The following is a 20,485-nucleotide window of genomic DNA, read 5'->3' as shown; positions in this document are numbered from 1 at the left end:
CGCAGTTTGAGAACCCCTGCCTCTTCTAACCATCATGTTTATTTATTCAGCCAATTTATAAGCCCCACTGAGTCAGCACGGCGCTATGCATTGGGAGTGCGGCAGTGAACATTTTGTTCCAGCAGTTGAGCCAGCAGGTTGCGCACGGACACAGCTGTGAGTGTGCGTTGTACACACATGAATGCATCCTCTCTGATCTGTGGGCAAGGCACCCGTTCTTACCATGGGGTAGGTGACATAGTAGGGGCCAACTGCCACTCTCCTTTAGGGAACAGAGCAGTCCCTTCCCTGACCCTCTTGACTTTGACCTCTCTTGGGGATCCTGGACTTCAATCTGAGCTCCCTGACACAGAGCAGGCAGGGCCCTGAGACGATGTCCCATGCAAGCCCCATTTTTTAAGGCTACATGTGGGGCAGGGCATGGGCAGCTGACCTGAGAATGTCCTGTCTCTGTTTGGGGGATAAGTGCCCTGGGTAATGATTAATCCTGGTGGCTCAGGAGCAGGTCACTCATTGACTGACGAGGCCAAAGTCTGTGGCCAAAAGAGCTGAGACGGCTTTAGGCTTTTCTCAGAAATCGCTTCTTCCCCTACAGCTCCCTTCCTCATGTCTCTCCAGCCCTATGTCCCAGGGCTTCATGCTGGCCCTGAGGCTGTGAACAGCACACTCTGAGATGGCAGTCCATGCTCTGGCTTCTAGGTTTCAGACCTGAAATTCTGAGATCTGGCTTTAGACTTCAGGTTCTGGGCTCCAGCTTCTGGGGTCCCCACTCTGGTTGTGGCCTGCAGCAGGGAGCTCAAGGCTCTGCACTCTAAGTTCTCCAGTCCAAACTCATCTGGGTTCTGGGTTCCTTCAGCCCCTTAGCACTGGGGCAGGAAGTTAGTGGCTTCCTTGGTTAGTGGGGTTATCCCTCCCCACCCATCTTAGCTGGCCAGGACTTCATCCTGGAAGCCAGCACCCTGGACTGGGCTGGAGGCAGGATGCTTCTTCTATGGTGCTTCTCCTTGGCTTCTGCCTTGGCTCTACCCCAAGCCAGTACCCTGGAAAGATGAGCTGAGATGGCCACAGAGCACCCCTTGCCCAGATCCTGCAGGAGTCAAGGACACATACACATGTTCATGTCCCCAGCTCTTTTTGGACCCCCAGGATCATCACGGATGTGAATGACACCCCTGGCAGTTGTGCAGCCATAAGGGCCTGTGCCCAGCCTGGGCTACATCTGATTCAATATAATCAACCATGGGTGTTCCTCTCTATCTGGGCCTTTGTTTCCTGGTGGGAGCTGAATGCCAGCTTCTAATCCCCCAGAAGTCAGAGTCACTTGACCACCAGGCCAGGCCCCCTGCGAGGCTCACTTGTGCTCACCCTTGGGAGTGGGGGTGGCTGCCCAGGGAGCATGAGCTTACAGCTGCATCAGCACTTTCAGCTGGGCTCCAGGTGAGCAGCCCCTGCCCCTACTTGCCTCCACCCTGGCCCAGAGCCTAGGTCGCTGTGTGCCCTGTGCTCAACCTGTGCCCACCCTGTGACCATCTTATACCACCCCATTCCCTGGCCCCAAGGCCATTAAGTGGGAGTGAGGCGATAAGAGACAGGAAGCAACATTCTCTCTTGGAGGCTTGGAGCCATGTGGGCTTGGGTCCCATGCTGAGGAAGTCGTATGTATTGGCTCAGCCTGTGTCTTCTATAAGATGAGGGTGTTGAGGCTGCAGAGTGGTCAGCAAATGTGTACTCGCTTTTCCTTCCTGCTGGGAGTTAGGTGGACAGGCCTACTCCCCTCCTGGCTTCCCACGTGGTGAGGTGAGGGGAAGCAGTTCTGTGACCTCTCCTATCCAGGAGTCGAGCTCTGCGCAGTGGCTTTGGAACAGGGCCTATGGGTTGATCAGCTGATGCCCTGCGCCTGGGCCTCGTGGGGCTGAGATGTTGAGGGCTCAGGGCCTCTAGGGGTTCCGGGAACACAGAAAGTGGGAGGAGAGAACTATGTTTCCCTCGGCCCAGGGCTGCTGCAGGGGACTTGTTTTTAGGAGGGGATCACAGAGAGGATTGTGGCAGAGAAACACACCCAGCCAGCCAAAATGTTCTTCCAGGGGTGGTGGGCTGAAGCCCCCAAAGGAAGAGTTGGGTTCTATTTATGGAGAAAGGGATGGTGGGTCAGTAGTGACAAAGAAGTGGCCTTGGGAAATTCTTTGTGTTTTGAATATTTTTAAATTGCATCCTTTAAAAAAAAAAAAAATTAAGCCCTGGCCGGTGTGCGCAGTGTTTAGTGTTGGCCCAGGAAACGAAGGGTCCTGGGTTCAATTCCCAGTCAAGGGCAGGTTTGATCCCCCGTCCCCAGCCAGGCGCATTTGGGAGGCAACCAGTCGATGTGTCTCTCTCACATTGAGGTTTCTCTCTCTCTTCCCCTCCCTCCTTCCCTTCCATTCTCTCTAAAAATCAATGGAAAAAATATCCTCGGATGAGATTAACAACAACAAAAAAGTTAAAGCTAAGGTGAAAATCTCCTTTGACTACTACCTCCAGTCCTGGTCCCCTCCCCATCTCCCTGTCAGTTTGGCATGTATCCCTTCAGAACATTCTCTCTCCTTTCTGTACACTTACAAGTGCCTGTGTGTTTGTGGTTTATATGAAGGTCTCAAGCCATATGCATTGCTTTTTTTTTTTTTTTTTTTTTACTGAATAACACATCTTGGAGAACTTTCCACATCAGGACACACTATACCCAGTTCCTTACCTGCTGTGACATTGCAGAGCATGGATATGCCACCAAGTGTTGTTACCCCACTCCCCTCCCCATCCACATTTGGCTGTTTGCCAGTTTTCAGGTCATAGACTACCCTGCAGGGATGGGCTTCCTCGTGCCCAGGAGTGAGCAACTCTCTAGTGGTACTGCTGGGGTCACACAAGGTGTGTTTTTAATTTTTAGCAGAAATTCCCAGACTGCCCCCCAGAGTAGCCATATCAATGAAAGGGCCCTGGCTTCCCCTTAGGGTTTTTCTCAGCATCCAGGTGCTCCCTGGGGTGTGTCCCTGAGTCAGACAGCCTGAGGGCCGGCTGGTCAAGTTCCTTGCACAATCCTGGGCTGGTCACTTCCCCGCCTGCAGAGGTGGTTTCATACCCACCTGGCTGTTTCGTTATGAGAACTAAAATGAGAGAAAGAATGGAAAGTGCCTAACTTGGGGACCCTGGTAGATGTGAATTTCTCTCCCTGCAGGGGTCAACCTTTAGGGAGGCTCATCCACCTGACTCATGACCCCCTTTCTCATGAGGCAATCTCATTGGTTCCTAAGTGTGACAGGCATCATCACTCGCAGTTGGGAGGTCTGCAGAGGGTAGCCTTGCCTGCAGGACCTGCCAACTTTGAGAAGATACCCCATCTCTTACCTGGTGTTCCAACCTCTCTACCCTGGGGCACGAAGGGTGTCTCCTGCCACAGGGAGAAGCCTAGGGCTCAGGAAGTGTGAGGCGGTTCTGTAGTTGATCAGGGAAGGAACATGGGCTGTCTCCCTACCCATATCTTCGGCCACAGACTGTGACCATGGTGCTAGGCAGCCCCCTTTCCAGGATCCCCACTGCACTGCTGTTCCTGCATCCTTTGCTGGGACTATCTGAGGCTGTGGCATCATTTGTCAGCCCACTAGGTCAAGGGGATACAGAGGTGACTAAGAGGGATGAGGTCCCTATATCATATTGTCAGCAAATGAGTATAAATAAGTGAGATTTACAGAGTGGGCTAAGTGCTGTGAAAGAAAAAAATGGTAGAATGGCAGAGAAGAACACTGGGGAGCACTTGGTGTACAATGTCTTCGTCCATTTGGGCTGCTGGAACCAATATGCCAGAGGCTGGGTGGCTTGAAAACAACAGAAATGTATTTCTCACAGTTCTAAAGGCTGGAAGTCTGAGATCAGAGTGCCAGCGTAATTGGGGTCTGGTGAGAGCTCTCTTCAGGTTGCAGACAGCTGTCTTCTCGATGTGCCCCTCACGTGGTGGGAGAGGTGAAGCAGCTCTCTGTGGTCTCTTATAAGGGCACTGATCCACCCTCACATTAATCACCCCCCAACGGCCCCACCTCCAAGCACCATCACACTGGGGGGTTGGGACTTGAACATATGAATGTGGGGGGACACACACATTTAGATCATAGCATGAGGTGACCAGGAAAGGCTCCTCTGAGGTGTTTAAGGCAAGATCTTCAGTGAAGCAGGACTTTGTGGTTGCAGACCTTAGAAGCCTCATGCAGAATAAAAAGTATACATATACATGGAATCTAGAGAACTTAATAAACTGATGAACTGAATAGATTCAATGACATGGAGGCATGGATCAGACTGACAAATCTCAGAGGGATGGAGGAGGGCCGGTCAGTGGAGGGGAAGAGAGTAACCAAAGAATTTATATGCACATATGCACAACCCAAGGACATGGACAATGGTGGGGAGAGGGACTAGGAAGGGGGATGGGACAGGGTGGAATGGGTCATTGGGGAGAAAAGGGGACATCTGTAATATTTTAAACAAAAATAAACAACAACAACAAAAACAAGTATACATGAAAGAATGCATGGGCTCGCCTAAGGAGGAAGTCTAGAAGTGGTTAATTTCGGGCATGCATGAATTTAGGCATTTAGATAATTTTATCAGGAATCTCCTTCCATCTCTCAGTCCTGGTCTCCTGTGTTGCCTTCATTCACAGGCAGGTTCTCTCTCTGCAGGTCCTTTCTGCAAATCCCCAGGAGATGATAGAAAAGGACTAGGATTCATATTCTGATTGGGTGAGAGAATCATCCCTGAACTAAACTGATTGGTCAGGCCTGAGTCATGAGCTCATGCCAACAGCTAGGGGTCAACACAGCCAAACAACATGGACTGAGGGGGCAAAGTGCTGAAGCCCCCTAAACAGGAAGGGTTGGTTTTGACTTCTGGAGAAAGGCACAGTGGCCAGTAATGCACCCCCCTCCCCATCTCTTGCAGTTACATGATGGGGGGTGTGGTGGTGCTGGAGCTACTGGTGGAGGTGACAGCAGGTGCAAAGAGCTGGAGAGGTGATGAGAGTTCAACCTGTTGAGGTGGTCAGGAGGGCCCCTCACTCCCCAGATATCTTCTTGAGGCTCCTGTGTCCCCTTGCTTCCTGTGTCCCCTTGCTTCCTCTGTCACAGCACCAGGACTGAGTCTGGCTTCTCTGTCTACAAGCCAGGGCCCTCCTGGGAGGTCTTCCCTGATCCCCTTCTCTGTATGGGGTTTCCCTGGCTGCCTGAGGATAAGGGAAGACCACCCAGCCAAAGCAGGCAAGGGGCAGAACCTGCCCCTGCAACAATTCCTAGTGTCCCCTATAAGGCCTTCAGTGCATCCAAAGAAATCACGGCCATGTCTGCAGGGACACACTCAGTCCCCTAAAGAAGTAGAGAATGACTAGACACTGTACTGAGATCAGAAGCCAAGGAATAGTAGTGTAACAGCTGGCAGAGACACAGCTGCCCAGAGGGGTCTTCCCCTCCCCCTTCCTCCCTCCTGTGTTCTCTCTCTCCTCTCTCTCACCCCCATACTCTGTGCAGTCAGGAAGAGTTCAGATAACAGGAAGTCAGGGGGTACATCCTAAGGTCTCCAAGAGCTTCCAGGCACTGTGACCTTGATGATGGATGCGGGGGGGGGGGGGGGCAGTGTACACAGTAAACAAGGAACACATCTCAAGGCAGAATAATAATAATTATTATAATAACAATATTATACATTTAGGACAAACCCAGCTGCCCCAAGCCAAATGCAAAATCCATATGTCTAGTAGAGTCCAGTGGGTAGAGGGAGGGGCTGCCCACCTGTACCCCTCCCCCAGGCCTTACTCATACCAGTTCCCTGAGGAGGGGCCTGCCCCTCCTCTTGATCCCGGATGAAGCTTGGCACAGGGTGGGGAGGCTGGCACTGCCAACACCACCCCTCTGTGGTGGGCATGCCTGCACGGGGTGGGGAAAGGAAGAAGGGGAGCCCCACCTCCCCCCAGTGGCCTGGCTACAAGGAATGGGTGGGCAAGCCTGTGAGGGACCAAGTGGTGGCAGCTGTGGGGTGGCTACTCTGAGCCCGTCTCCACCCCCTCCTGGCTCTTCCTTCAGGCCTGCCCATGGCAGGAAGGGGCCAGGGACACTCACAGCACAGACAGGGCATGCAGTGTGGGACCATGGCATGCTTGGCCCGCCAGTTGCCATGCAGCCAGCCTGGAGTGTTGGACAGCTGTCAGAGGGCAGAGTGGTCAGTAGAGTCCTTGGGCTGAGCTGATGATTCAGTCTGTTGTGGGGCTTCCTGGGATTTGGGCCCTTGGGCAGGCAGCTGCAGAAATTCTGGAAGCACCAGGTCCTCTTTGCGCAGAAGGCCCCTTTGGTCATGGGCCCCACTGCTTTGTATCCGGTTTAGCATATCCACCAGGCCTGAGGGTCACCACAGAGTCAGGGGGTCCACTCCCACATGCTATTCCACCATACTGTGACCACAGCACCAACGCCCCCTCCTGCCCCCTATCCCAGCCCTAATGGTCCTCCAACCCCAGTGGCCCCCAGCCCTCCTGTTCCAGCTCCAATGACATCTCGCCCCCCAATGCGACTTCAATGGCCCCAACTCCTCTGGTCCCTAGCCCCCACCATCCCCAATGTACCTTCAATGTCACAGGTCTGTCGCTTCTCACAGACACTCCTGGGCGCCTCGGCCAGGGAGTTGAGCGGCAGTGGAGGGGGATGGGTGGCCCTGTCCTGGGTTCCAGGTGGAGCGCACTGTGAGAACGTGGAGTCAGAACCACAACCAGGAGGGAGGTGTGGTGGGCAAAAGAGGGCTGCCCACCTCTTGCTCACCTGGCTGTGGCAGGGAGATGTGTCACCAGTTTCAGAAATCTTCACACCTGCGGCAGAGAGCGCCACCTTTTGTATTTGTCTCACGCCTGGACGCCCTTACACCTGGATCGGAGTTGGCCAGCCCCGGGACCACGCCCGGGGCCAACATCTCCTACCTGGGAGAGTGTCCAAAACCAGTCTCTGGGCCGCCACCGAGCTCACTAGCTTCCCCAGATCCAGCGGCTGCTTCTCGCCTGGCTGAGGGGTCAGGTCAGCAGCCGCAAGACAAGCAGCCGGCTTCCCGCCGCCCCGCCCCCGCCCCGCCCCGCCCCGCCCCGCCCCGCCCCGCCCCGCCCCTGCCCCAGCCCCGCGGCCCCGCGGCTCACCCGGCGGAGCTCGATCTGCTGTGGGCTCAGGCGGTGCTTCGTTAGGATGGGCAGCAGCGCCTCCTGCAGCCGCTTGGTGGGTTTGGCCGACACCCGCACCACGCGCTGCAGCGCAGCCAGCTCGAGCCTGCGGGGGAACCTGCGGCTGCGGGAGGGCGGAGAGCGCGCCCCGCCCCGCCTCTCCTCCCAACCCACACCCGCCAGCCCGGGGAGGAGGCGGAGCCTGAACCCGGAGACCCGCCAGCTTGGGGGTGGGGACTTAGCCAGGGGGAGGGGTTAGCACAAGGGGCGGGACCTGCAGGGAAGAAGTGGAGCTTGAGCGCGGCCCCCGACCCCATCCTCGCGGGCACTCACTCGAAGATGATCCTGTTTTCCAGCCTCACTTCCTGGTCCGCCAGCACGGCGCAGTCCTGATCCAAGACCAGGGCTTTCTGCAGACGTCAGGCAGGGTCTGAGTCCCTCCCCCCCACCCCTAGTTATCCCCGCTGTCCGAGGGAACCACCTTTGCTTGTTCAGTGGCTGCTCTAAAGTTTAGAGGGAAGGGCGGATGGGCAGGTGAGCGATACAGATGCGGATGCATTAGAGACCAGGCTGGAGGAGGAGCCTGGCGTCGCCAAGGCCAGGGAGAAGGGTGGCAAGAATGCTGTACAGGCTTCCAAAAGGAAGGGGGTTATGGGAAACCGGGGTTGGGGTGGACACAAAATGATAATAGGGTTGCTTGTGTAAGGGGCAGGCTTAGGTCCTGGATCATAGGGTACCTCTTCCTGGGCCAGACAGGATCTGCCTCATGGACGGCTGTCCCGTGTCCCTCAGGCATGTGAAACCCACCCAGACCAGCTGGATGCACTTCCCCCTTCACCACCCACCTTTGGGCAGCCACCCAGGTCTTGTCCCTTTTTGGACATTTGTCCACTTCTCTCCATCCCCACCTATTAAGGACACTTCTTGTCTCTTCACTGCAAAAAGGGCTCTTCCCCCAAGTCCACTGTGAGGACTGGAAGATGTGAAATGTCTGGGACAGTAGGTACGTAAACAGCAGCTGTAGTAATTACTGCCCCCAGGAGCTCTGCTACCTGCACCAGCCCAGGGCAAGGAGGCAGCCTCTCCCCCACCATAGGCCTATGCTGTGCTGCAGGGACAGGCGGAGTGTGGGTGGTGAAGTTATATTTAGCAGGCATAAAAGTCCATCTAGGCTGTGGAGGCTGATCTGGAGGCTTGAGAGAATGGACAGAGCTCTTCCTACTCCTGCCCTCACACTCCCACACTCTGGGCCCCTGAACATGCCCTGAATTTCTTACCACCTCCAGGCCTTCGCTCCCCCCCCACAGCTCCTTCTCATCTTCATCAACTGTTGCCTCTTCCAGGAAGCCTTCCTGGGGCCAACCAGAATTGCCTACCTCACCCCCAGAAACCCTCTGGAGGTTCTACTCCTCCTCCCTGATCACATCCTGTCTGGCTCACCTCCAGCATAGAGGTTAGGCTCAGGTCCCTATGAAAATGTTCCTTTAGGTGCAAACTATCATAGCTTTAAAGAGGAGTCTAGGGGAAAACTCACTTTAAACTAAGCTATCCAATAAAGGGAATCTAAAGGAAGAACGCTGCATCACAGAAAACCTGTCAGGACTTCATTTACGCAGCAGATAAGCCTTAGGCCCGGCGGGGGGAGCGGTGGGGGGGGCTGGAGTTAGGAAGGGGGTGAGGATAGGAGATGGGATTGGAATTAGGGTTGTTCCAGGGGATTAGAAATGGAATTGGGGTTGAGGTCATAGCTGAGCAGACAGGAATGGGGTTGGGATCAGGATCAAAAAGGGAGTTAGAGTTCGCACCTGTTCGTTGCCCACCAGGTAGACCTTAATGTCAGGTAGAGAGAGGCCTCGTTTCTCACAGATGCCTGCCAGCATGGCACGAATGGTGAGGCCAGGTCGGGCCAGGGCCAAGGAGGCTGTGCCATCAGGCAGGTACACACAGCAGTACTTCCCTGGCCGGCTTTCACTCTCACCTTCTGAGCTCCCAAGGCTCTTCCGATGGCTCTAATTCAGGGCAGGAGTGGTGGGGAGGTCATGTGTACACATTCAAGGACATGCAGACAGGTACACAGACAGATAAGCTCACTGGGGCACATACGTGCACACATGCACACACACCCAAGAGCACAGCTGTCCCCTTACAGGAACACATGTAATATATGCTCAACTAGGCATATAGGCACCCAGAGGCAGGTCCACCCACTGTCCCCCCACAAACACTGTGTACACCTGGACACTCACACGTGCACAAACATTGGCTGAAGAGGATGTGCACCCATGATATGCATGGGGCCTAATGGGGTGAGGGTAGGTAGAAAGTAAGAAGGTGGAGGGACTGGCTATGGGAAACAAGCAGGAAGATGGAAGTGGGGATGGTGACTGGGAATTATGGTGGCCACACAAGGGAACCTAAGTAGTGGCCCTACCCTGTACTTTGTCTCCCCCAGCTCACCTCAGATTTGCTGCTGAGGAAGGCAAGGAAGCCGAGGTCCAGACTGGCGGAGGAGTTGAGAGAGCCCTGGGACTCTCGTCGCAAGGCCGAATTTGCAGTCGTGCCAGCCAGTTCTAGGGGAGATGGGAAAATGAGCAGGGCAGCCCCCTCCCCACCTCACCCCTCTGCTGAGGCCTCTCCCCAGGCGGTGGACCCCGTTGGAGCTTTCTTGCATGTGTCTAAGGTGGTTTGGGTTCCTGCAAGCATCGCTACTGAGGGCGCTTCCCAGACTTCTGGGGTCTAGCCTGGGAACCAACCCACCAGGGGGAAGTGGTGGCCACAGGGACCTGCATTTATTTCGGTTTTCACAGACGTACAGACTGGGACAAGTAGGAGGAAGGGGGCGTTCTCAAGGCTTGCCTAAACTCCCGCCCCCACTCTTTTCCAAGGCTCCCTCCTGCCTCACCCCTGCGGAAGGACTTGCGGAGCGGACGGCCCCCAGGGCCCTCAGAGGGTGGCAGCTGCCCCAACTCCTCCACACCCACAGGCAGCGACTTCCCGGGCTTCAGTTTCGGCTTCTGTGGGTACAAGGAAGATGCTGGCACCGGGCCGGGCCCTAGCCCGCATGCAAACCCCGGGCAACCCCTCAGATCCACACCGGGTCCCGTGTCCCCCCCAGCTCCTCCTCCGCACCTTCCTGGTGGCGTCGGGGCTGCCGAGAGAGGAGCCAGGTTCCCGTAGGGGGCGCCCCTGGGCCTCCGCCAGGAGGCACTCGCGGTACAGCGGGGACTTCACGAAGCGCGCGTAGCTGTCGAACTTCATCAGGTTGAAGATCTACAGGGCGGGCGCGGCGACGGTGACCCGGGGGAGTCCCAGGCCGGGGCCCCGAGTTGGCCTGGTCCCTAACCAGGGGAGGGAGCCCCTAGCCCTTCCCACCTACCCCCAGGGCCAGACCCTGCCCCTACTCTTCGCCCCACTCACCCCTCAACTAGGCTCCGCCCCTACCTTTGCTAGGTCCCGCCCCGGCCCCTCCTTCACGGCAGCCTCTGGTACCTACCTCCGAGCAGCGCCCCGCCCCCGCGTTTATTTGTCCCCAAGCCCACAATCAAATTTGCCCCTTCCCCACCCCTCCCCACCCCACTGCTGCTCGGGCTCCGCCCCCGGATCTGGCCCCGCCTCCGCTCCACGTGCCCCCCCCAGGCCACGCCCCCGCACCTGAAGCTGCTGTTCCCGGAACATGTCCGGTCGGGGCTCCGCCAGCACCTCCTCACCGAGCCAGGCCTGCCGGTCGATGTTCACCGGGCTCAGCGCCTGGCTGGACAGGAACTCCTGGTAGATGCTGCGGGCCTCCTGAGCTAGCTGGGGCAGGAGAGACCGAGGAAGGTCAGGGCCACCGCCCAGGCCCGGTCCCACCTCTCCGCCTCGGCTCCCCCTTCCCCCACCTGCTGGGTGTCGCTGGCGGGGATCTGTTGGAAGCGCTCGCAGGCCTTCCAGAAAGTCACGTTCTCCGCACTGAATTCCTTCTTCAGGAACTCCTGGGGCGGCACAGAGAAGAAGGCAGTCAAGAGTCACGGAGACCCAGGTAGGGGGTGTGGTCAAGAGATTGGGTAGAGACTCAGGGCTGGGAGGCCCAGCCAGACAGACAGTGCCAGACAAACAAATGGGGCCAGATCCAGAGGCACAGAGAGAAAATGAGAGGCAGAGACAAGGACAGAGAGAAGCAAAGTTCCCAGCTGGGAGAAGAGGAAAGGGTGCCAAAGAAAAGCTGTGGAAAAGGCAGCTGACAGAGGAGTCCCCGCTGGCCAGCCTGAAGCTCTTATCCATGCTCCCACCCCCACCTGCCCTTCGCCCCCCCTACCCTACCCAGGGCTTACAGTGAAGTAAGCCAGGCCCAGCGGGTCCTGTAACAATCGCTCAAAGGACACGCCCCAGCTGGCCACAGGCTGTTCCTCAGTGGGGAAGGAGCTGCTGGGGCCACTGGGGAGGCTGTGGACGCTGAGAGAACTGCCTCGGCCCTCGCCCTGGTCCTGGGGCTCTGCTGCTGCGGCCGTGCTGCTCAGCTCTGCAGGGGGATAGACAAGTGGAAGTGAGCTTTGCAGCCCTCCCCATCCCTAGGCCCAGCCCCATCTGCAGATACTTTCCTGGAAAAGAGAGCAAGTGGCAGGGGTATCCCCACCCTAATTTCACATACACCCCACCCTAATTTCACATACACCCCACCCCATCCCCATCCAGGCTTCCTCCACACGCCCTGTCACTTACCTCCATCTGAGACAGCCAAAACCTACAAGAGAACCGAGGTAGAAAATCAGAGTAGAGCCCAGGATGGGTTCTCAAAGGTCAGTTCTGGGCCCAGCCGCCTCTCCCCGCCCCCACCCCCACCCCCCAAGATTGGAGCTGTGTTTTCCTCTCCCTGGAGGACCATGCTGGGCATTCCCAGCCAGGCCACTGCTTGTTCAAGGTTTTGCTTAGGTTGCCCTAGGCTCCCCTTCCATCATGTCCCAACCCCTGTGTACTGGAACTTCTGCCTGGTATCTTCCAGTCACCCCTGGCTCCCTCCTCCAGCGCCTACTGGGTAAGCCCAGATATATAGCATGGTGGGTAGGAGCACAGACTTTGAATCCTGTCTCTGCCACTTACTAGCTAGCTGTATGACTCTGGACAAGTTGTTTGTCTCCATCTTTTAATAGGGAATGATGATAATAGTAACTTACTTTCTGGGGCTGTTGTGAGGACCAAGTCAGTTTAAAGTATTTGCAGTATCTGGAACAGTGGCCAGCATGTGGTAAGCGTTATATCAATGTTTGCTGTTGTCTTTGAGGAAAGAGGGGTGCCTCTGTAGCTGATGATCTCCTTATAGCAACTATTTTCTTTTGGGACCCAGGGTCTCTCTTGGGTCCCACCCCCTTGGGCAGGGCACAGGATGCTATTTTATAGTACAGAGTAGTGGTTCGCCAACTTCAGTGTGCATTAGAAAAACTGAGAGGGGCCCACCTCCAGTAATTCAGGATCAGTAGGCCCAGGATGGGGCCTGAGACTCTGTTGCTAACAAGCTCCTGGGTGATGCTGACACTGCTGGTCCATGGGCCACACTGTGAGCGATATTGCTTTCGAGGCTGTTTCCATTCTCCCTCCCCTCCACACACAGCTCTGACCTCTCTGGGAATCCCAACTATTAATGAAACAGAAAAGCCCTCCTTTCAAAATGACTCTTGCTTGGTCTTCCTACCTTCCTAGCAGCTCCTCCAGCATCCTTGTCATCTCCTACCCACGCAAAGTGTCCTCTCCCTCTCCCTGAATCTGTCCTGGGCCCTTTCTCCCACTCACATCTCCCCAGCTCCAAACACATAGCCAGCTTCCTGCTAACATCTCCACCCAAATGTCCCACACGCCCTTCAAATTCATCCAGTCCCCAATGGAAGCCACCTCTGCCACCACCACAGCGGGGCACCCAACCAGCTTCCCTGCATCCTGTCTTTCTTCTCATCACCTGAGCTCCCAACACCAGGGCTTGAGTCATCCCCAATTCCTCCCTCCCTCTCACCTCCTACATTTTCACTAGGCCCTGAAATGGGGACTTCCACCACCTGTCCCTTCTTTCCATCCCCACTGGAAACAGGTCTGCAAGCACCCTCCCCCCAGGAAGCCTCTCCTGCCCTCCTGGCAACAGCCTCCCTCTCTGCTCCCCACTTGCAGCTGGGGCACTCAAGTCACATACAGGTGGGCTGGAGCTGGCCTGCAGATATATAGGATATTACTAACATCTTGGCCCTGAGAATGTTGTGTGTTTTTTTCTTTTTAAGTTTAAAGAGGTTTCCCATATTTAAAAATCAGTTTTACAGAAAACCCCAGCTTTCTGTCTCCCCTTTAAGACTGTAATGCCCCAGCTATCCTGAGCTTCTTGCAGCATGGCAACCTTGGCCATCACTGAGCAGCAACCAGCGTCTAGAAGGGGCTCAGGCGCTCCTCAGAGGTCCCTGGGTCCAGTTTGATGCATTTGTGTTACTTATGGAAGCAGGTGCTGCCCCAGACTGTGTGAGTTTAAATCTGTGCTGTGTGACCTTGGACAGGGTACTTCACCTCTCTGTGCCTCAGTTTCTTCCTCTATACAAATGAAGCAAATAATGGTCCTGACTTCAAAGGGTTGCTGTGGTTAAATAAATTAAATATATATAAAGAACTCAGGACACTACCTGGCATGTGCATATATTCAACAGTATTATCATTGTGGTTGTATTAGTATTGGTGTCTGAACCTGCTCCCACTTTCGAGTTTGTGAGCCCTGCCATAGAGGAGAGAGAGCACAGGTATCAGGGTCTGTCAGACCAGGATTCAAATCCCAGCCCTGCCCTTTTCTAGTTTCAAACCGTATTCTTTTCTCCCTGAGTCTCCTTTCCCACCTGGAGCACAGGGATAAGACATTGCCGAGGAAGAAGGAAAGTTTTCGCAGGGCATGGCTGGGCCTGGAATCGCTTCCCAGAGCATCCCACCCCAGCCCTCCCAGCCCTCACCCTCCTGCCTTTGCTCTCCCCCAGTTGCAGGAGAAAGTCCCAACTGCTGGGATGTGTGGGATGACAAGTCCCTTCCAGTCTGCTTTTTCCCTTCCTGGCACCTGCCTGCCCAGACTGCTCTGCAGCTGTTCCCAACCTCATTGCCACTGTCAGAGCCTTCCCTCCAGGTCTCTGGGAACCATCCTGACTCCCTTCCCCCCTCCCCGCTCCCTCTCCCTCCCCCTCTGAGGGTGCCAGTTAGTCCTGCCTCCTCCTGTACCTACCAGCCTCCCTCTGGCCTGCCTCCACCCTGGACAGAGTCCCCATGACTGCTGGGGCAGGCCAGGACCCCAAAGAGGGCAAAGGTTCCCACACTGGAGGCAGCCCTCACTCCTATTTTGCTTTATTCTTCGCATCAGGTCGGATTGACTTTCTGTGTCTTTAGGTGGGGCCAGCTCCCAGATCCTCCCCAGACCCCACTCCCTGCCCTGGGAGGCCGAGCCAGTGCTGGGTTATAGTTGAAGCTCTGCCTGGCTCTAACTAACAAACCCTTCAGCCTCCCTCTTTCCCTCCTCCTCACCTCCACCCTACACTTTATCAAACTTTTCTGTTTTCCTCTCACCCCTGCATACTCCTGTTTCCTGCCTTGCTATTTCCTCTGCCTGGTATCTGCTCCTGCTCCCCTACCCAACAGCTCTCCAATCTCTGCCCATTGAGATCAGTCTTCCCTAAATACCAGCTGCCCGAATCCCCTGCCCACCAAGCTTCTACCCACCCATATCTGGGCCTCTCTCCCTTGTCAGTCTAGTAGCTCCCGGGGGGCAGGCCTGGGTTGCAGGAGGGAACCAACCTGAACTCCATTCCAGGAAGCACCCTCTCCTTGCCCCAGCGCTCCCAAGTAGCCATCAGGGCCTTAAGCAGCCCTTCTCTGCCCTCCTAGATGGCCCCAGGACCCCCACCCCCACCAGGGATGCTCCACCTATGAACACCTCATCTCTGCAGCCTGCAGTTCACCTTCCTGAACCCCTATTGCCCCGATGGTTGTTGATCTCGGTGGTTGAAGTTGAGACAAGATAGGGACCAAGATCCAGATGTGGGAGGGGGCGGAGATGGAGTCCAGTTCCAGTTCCACTATTCTGGGACAAGTAACTTCCCTTCTCTGGGACTCAGTTTCCCCCTGGGTAGCACATCACTGAGCATTCCCAACCTACTGGGGCTGCTGGGAAGGGCAAACAAGGCCCATATGTGAAAGCAGCAGGCATGTAGTGGTCAGGGGCTCTGCTGACCTCATGCTGACTGCTGGCCTGGCTCCGACCTGCCCACGCTCCCAGGCCTGGGGGCATTGTGCTGAGCAGGGCTTGCCTTGCCCCACCCGGCCTGTGTGAAGAGAAGTGGTGAGTGAATTGGGAGAAAAGGGGAAGAGAGGCTGAGGAAGGGCGTGGTGGCCAGTGGCATCCCAAACCATGGTTAGGCCTCAGTTTGCCACACTTTTTCTTAGGAGCTAGACCCTGGTGGAGCCGCTGTTCTCTGAGAATACTAAGGAGAGGGTGGCCCAGCATTTCCTGAACTCCAGTTGTGTGACAGGCACTCTCTGACAATACATGTCCTTGTTCTCACTCCATTCTCACATCCTGATCCTGTGCGGCAGCTATTATTACTCCCATCTCACCAGTGAGGAAACCTCGGCCCAAAGATGGCACGTAGCCGCCAAGCAGCCAAGCTGAAACTGGAACCCAAGTGTGCCTAACTCTGAAGCCTGAGGTCTTCCCTCCACTAAGCCACCTCCCAGGGTGGAAAGGAGACATCCCAGGGGAGCTGGGAGGCCCAGGGCCTCAGCCCTTGGGCCACAGGTGGGCAAGGTCATTGAGGGTAAAGGGCCCAGTGGATCCTCATGAACCCGGACCCCGGGAGGGGTCAGACCTCAAAAAAGAGCGCCAATTTACTGAGTGTCTTCCATGCTGGGTGCTCTGCACCATCATATCATTTCATTCTAGCTCGGGGAAAGAGAGGCCCAGAAATACCCACAGAGAACCCTAGGAGCCTGGCCCCTTCAGTCTGAGCCAGCCCTGTGGAGCTGACCCCAGACTTGGCTCCTCTGTAAGGCCACCTCTCTCTCAGGGTCTGTCCCTGAGATGGATGGCACAGAGGTACAGTGGGATCTGCCTTGCAGGTCTCCTTGTGGGGTGGGGAAGATTAACCAGGCCTCTCGAGAGTGCCAGAACACAATAACCACCCCTCCTCAGTGTTTCCCACATCTGGGCCTTTCCCCATGCCATGCCCTCCTCCAGCTGGCACATCCTTTTAGGATATCTCCTGTGCCACAGTGCACCAAGTGAAAGAAAAGGTTACTTCTCCTTCCCCAGGCCCCCTCAAGCTTTCTCTATACCTGACCAGTGGCTCTTGTCCAAACACAAATTTTATTCTGGCATTTGTGCCCATCTTTTGTGTCTTGCTGGGCTGGGAGCTACTTGAGGGCAGGGCACAGGATGATGGGCCCGGGTCTTGAGTGCCTGGGACAGGGCTGGCACAGAGCAGATGCTAAGGAGGGGTTGTTGAATGAATGAGTGAACAAGTAGCAGTTGGAGCTATGTGAAGCCATCCCTGGGAGGAGGGCTGGGAGTCATCTCTAAGTGACAGATTTCATTGCAACTGCATGACATGCTGAGTGGTAGAAAGACAAGGCTGACAAATAAAATTGCCTCTGCAGGGAATAACGGCGGGTGGGGTGGCAGCTGGAGGAGGTGGGGGAGGGCAGAACCAGGCAGTTTGGGGAGGTGGAGGAGCTCTGGCATTGAGTCAGACTAGCCGGGTTCAAATGCAGGCCCCTCTATTCACTTGCAGCCCTCAGCAAGTTATTTATTCCTCTGAGCCTCTATCGCAGGGGTGGGGAATCTTTTTTCTGCCAAGAGCCCTTTGGATATTTATAACATCATTTGCGGGCCATAAAAAATAATCAACTTAAAAATTAGCTATGGCCCAGCCGGGCCTGGCTCAGCGGTTGAGCATCGACCTAGGATCTTGGAGATCGGGGTTTGATTCCCGGTCAGGGCCCGGTTGCGGGCTGCAGCCCATCAGTGACTCTCTCATCATTGATGTTTCTATCTTTCTCTCCCTCTCCCTTCCTCTCTCTGAAATCAATAAAGATATATTAAAAAGAAAATTAGTTATGAAAAAAGCTAGGTTTATTGAATTTCGAGTCCCGCTTGCAGTTGCCTTGGCAGGTCCAGACCAAATGATTCCCCACCCCTGCTCTGCCGGGAGGTAATTCATGGAAGGAGCCAGACACCTAGCTCACAGGTGCCTCCCTATGTTCATCCCTGCTGCAGAAGCCAATGCCTGTCTGTCTCTCCCCGCTTTAGCCGAGCATGGCCTCAGAAAGCTCTCAATGACCAGCAGGTGGCCGGCCTCGGGATTCCCAGAGGTAGCACAGAACATTCAGAACAGGCCCAGGAAGGGCAAAGATAAAGCTGTGTGTGCAGGTTGCTGAGAGGAAAGCCCATGGGCTTGCCGAGACCGGGGGCATAGCTTCAGTGCCCTTCATGATCTCAGTGACTTTGGGCAGAGCAGAGTTGTCTCTGGGCCCCTCAGCTGCCATCTGGGGTGGGCATGGTAGTGGACATGATCCCCCTTGGCCTGGACACCCAAGTGTCATGCCTCTGGGGTAGGAGTTTGAGGCCCATGGGTTCCTGAACTTTCAGTTAGGTTGATGGTAGAAACAGTGAGGTGGGTGACTGGGCTAACTTGGAAGGGTCTGTCTCTCTCCCACCCAGCTATCCTGAAGCTGGGCAATAAAAAGATGCTGGAAGGAGGAGAGGTGGAAACAGATCTTGAGAATTAGGAGGCAGGAGTGGGGCTGGGGGTGGCTCAGTTTCTTGGTGAGTCAGGGGATCCTTGAAGAGGGGGTGATAATGAAGCTAGGGATTGGGCTGACATCATGGAGCCCTCATAATGGGTCAGGGGCCTCATATTCATCATTCCACTTAATCATCTCAACAAGCCCTCTCCTCGTTTTACAGATGAAGAAACTGAGGGTCAGAGAGGAACCCCTAGTAAGGGAGAAGAGAGCTGAGACTGGAACCCAGGTCTCCCTAGACCCATTGGCTTTACTCCACAATACCAGACTGGGGCATGATGGGAACTAGGACGCAGTCTGGCCTTTCTGGAGTTGTTAGGAGGGACTAGGGACCTACCAAGTGGGCTGGTATTCTAGGGAGAGAAGGGAGGCCCAGCATAGCCTGCCCCATCTGCTGCATGAATAAAGAAGCTGGCCCTTCCAAGGGCAGCTCTGACCCAGAGGACAAGCAGCCAGGGAGAGGGTTTAGGGGGTGGGGCATCAGTAGCAACCAGGGACATCCTAGAGTCCAGCTACCCTTACCCTTCCTGGTAACCCAGAATAGAACACACAAGCTGCACCAACCTGGCCTAACCCTGCTGACCCATCCCGGGCTGCCCAAGGACTGCCAATTCCAGCAGGAAGCCTCTGGAGCAGCTGCAGGGCAGTGACCCAGTGAGGGCTGCCCCTTACTTGACTTTGGGCATCAGAACTTGGGGTGAGTAGGGGAGGGCTGAGGCTAAATGTGTGGGGGCTTGGGCTACCATGGGGGTATGCAAGGGGCAAGGGTAATGCCAGATATCCCTGCTACCCTAGGATGCAGGCAGCCCAGATGGTGCCGAAGTAGCAGGGGAGGGAGCAGTGAGGACTGGACCAGAAGCCTGTGCCCACTGTGCTCTGGTCTGATCCCCAGGGTCACCCCAGGTCCCTAGCAGGCCAATCTGGAAGGTCCCAGGGTGAGGGCACCAGGTCCCACTGCCTGCTGTCTGTACCCAACTTCTTCCGCCCAGGAGCAGCCTGCAGGCTCTTCTAGCCCAGCCCAGCCCAGCCCAGCCCAGCTCTGCCTGGTGTGCTCCTGAGCTCCACCCTGGGTGTGCCCACCCCTCCCTATGGGCCTGGCCTGGAGCCTACACTCACCATGCGCCCGTTGGGGACGCCCAGGTGCTTGGGCTTCCCTGGCATGCCTCCGCTGTTCACCGGTCCCGGCCCCGGGGGATGCCCACCATGGGGACTGTGGGCAGTGCCGCAGGCCAGAGCTTGCAGGGAGGCAGGCAGGCAGCGGAGAGAGCCCAGCTCCACTCCTGTGGGCCCTCACATCCTGAAACACCAGCTCACTACCTCTTTTCTCTGCCACAGGAAGTGTCTCTATAGAAACGGAACCACAGAAAAAAGCAAGGTCTAAGAAAGCGAACGCCTCTTCCTACACACACACACACACACACACACACGCCACCAACACAACCTTGCAGCGCCCCACACAGGCACCAGCACACAATAGAGGCCTGTGTGTGCCCAGAGAAGAGCTCAGCCTGGTCTGGTCTGGCCCTGCCCAGGGAGCTCCAAGGTCATGTCTAGGCACACAGAAGTGCACGTTCACACACCTAGGCAACTTTGGACACCCTGGCAGGGGCTTCTGTGGACATGTGGACATGTGCACTGAGTATCCACATGTGGACTTTACTCAGCACACACCTATCTCACACCTGCTATGTGTTGGGCAGGTGCACACAAAGCACACCTCCTCCAGGCAGTTGTGCCCATGGAGTTACTACCTCTATTCCCAGACACTTCTCAGGCATGTGCCCAGGTGTGCAGACAGATGGACACCTTACATGCATGGCCATGCACATACCATTCAGGTGTGCCTGTCATAAACTCACAGGCTCTCCCTCATAAGGACGACCTGATGTTCAGTCATATGGATGCACAGTCCTGTAGATGAGTACATGTGACAGGAACACCTGCACACAGGCACATGTGTATGCCCACGCTCGCCCATCTGGGCAGGGGCATGGATCAGGTGCATCTGTGCCCAAAGATACATGTGCATTCACACTCCCCTCACTTACATACAAATCCCACCTTGGTATAGCCCTGTCAACTGAAGAGTGCCACTCTGCCCTCTCAGCCTGGCCCAGTTCCAGATGAACTTGGACCCTTTAGCCAGAGTCCTCAGTTTGCCTCTTTCTTAAACATGCACGTACTCACTACTTTAAGTATGGACTTAGAGCCCTTAAGTCACCCATCACTCCAGTTTGGGCCCCTCTTTCCACAGGGAAAGGTGACACTCCCTTTTCCATATTCTACCCTCAACACCCTGCCCCTTTTAGGGTTGCTACCTGAAACCTTCGGTGGCAGAAACTAAGTGATTCTTCACCACAAATTCATGTTCTTTTCTTCCTGGGCACATGGCTAATCTTTAATTTCCCAGGCTCCCTTGCAATCAGGTGTGGCCATGTGACTATCTCCCACCAACTGAATATGAGTAGAATGATGTGTGCTGTTTCTGGACCA

General features: G+C 55.6%; 1 protein-coding gene across 2 annotated transcripts; it reads right to left on the bottom strand.

Moving 5' to 3' along the window:
- Positions 1-5,871: 5,871 nt before the first annotated feature.
- Positions 5,872-19,260, bottom strand: RGS14 (regulator of G protein signaling 14). Of its 2 annotated transcripts, XM_087816444.1 has the most exons (15): positions 19,109-19,260; positions 11,912-11,933; positions 11,524-11,711; positions 11,092-11,184; positions 10,865-11,008; positions 10,343-10,483; positions 10,116-10,227; positions 9,671-9,783; positions 9,019-9,222; positions 7,547-7,623; positions 7,193-7,319; positions 6,983-7,064; positions 6,828-6,874; positions 6,635-6,749; positions 5,872-6,410 (listed from the first exon to the last, which is right to left on the bottom strand). In XM_087816444.1, exons 1-15 carry the CDS (start codon positions 19,151-19,153, stop codon positions 6,220-6,222), a joined length of 1,701 nt encoding a protein of 566 aa, XP_087672570.1. In that variant the 5' UTR covers positions 19,154-19,260; the 3' UTR covers positions 5,872-6,219. The 2 variants fall into 2 exon arrangements, with proteins under 2 accessions (XP_087672570.1, XP_087672569.1); XM_087816443.1 differs by having other exon boundaries at positions 6,635-6,874.
- Positions 19,261-20,485: the final 1,225 nt, after the last annotated feature.

Source organism: Miniopterus natalensis, chromosome 4 (genome assembly GCF_054644295.1).
Source record: "Miniopterus natalensis isolate mMinNat1 chromosome 4, mMinNat1.hap1, whole genome shotgun sequence".
NCBI classification, from domain to species: domain Eukaryota; kingdom Metazoa; phylum Chordata; class Mammalia; order Chiroptera; family Miniopteridae; genus Miniopterus; species Miniopterus natalensis.
The sequence above is the reverse complement of the archived record's forward strand: the minus strand, read 5'-3'. Positions and strand labels throughout refer to the sequence as shown.

Coding starts and splice junctions, on each gene's coding strand:
- RGS14 (XM_087816443.1), bottom strand. CDS start 19,153: ATGCCAGGGAAGCCCAAGCACCTGGGCGTCCCCAACGGGCGCATG. Junction 9,223..9,670: donor TCCTCAGCAGCAAATCTGAG/GTGAGCTGGGGG, acceptor GCCCTGAATTAG/AGCCATCGGAAGAGCCTTGG. Junction 7,065..7,192: donor AGCAGATCGAGCTCCGCCGG/GTGAGCCGCGGG, acceptor CTGACCCCTCAG/CCAGGCGAGAAGCAGCCGCT.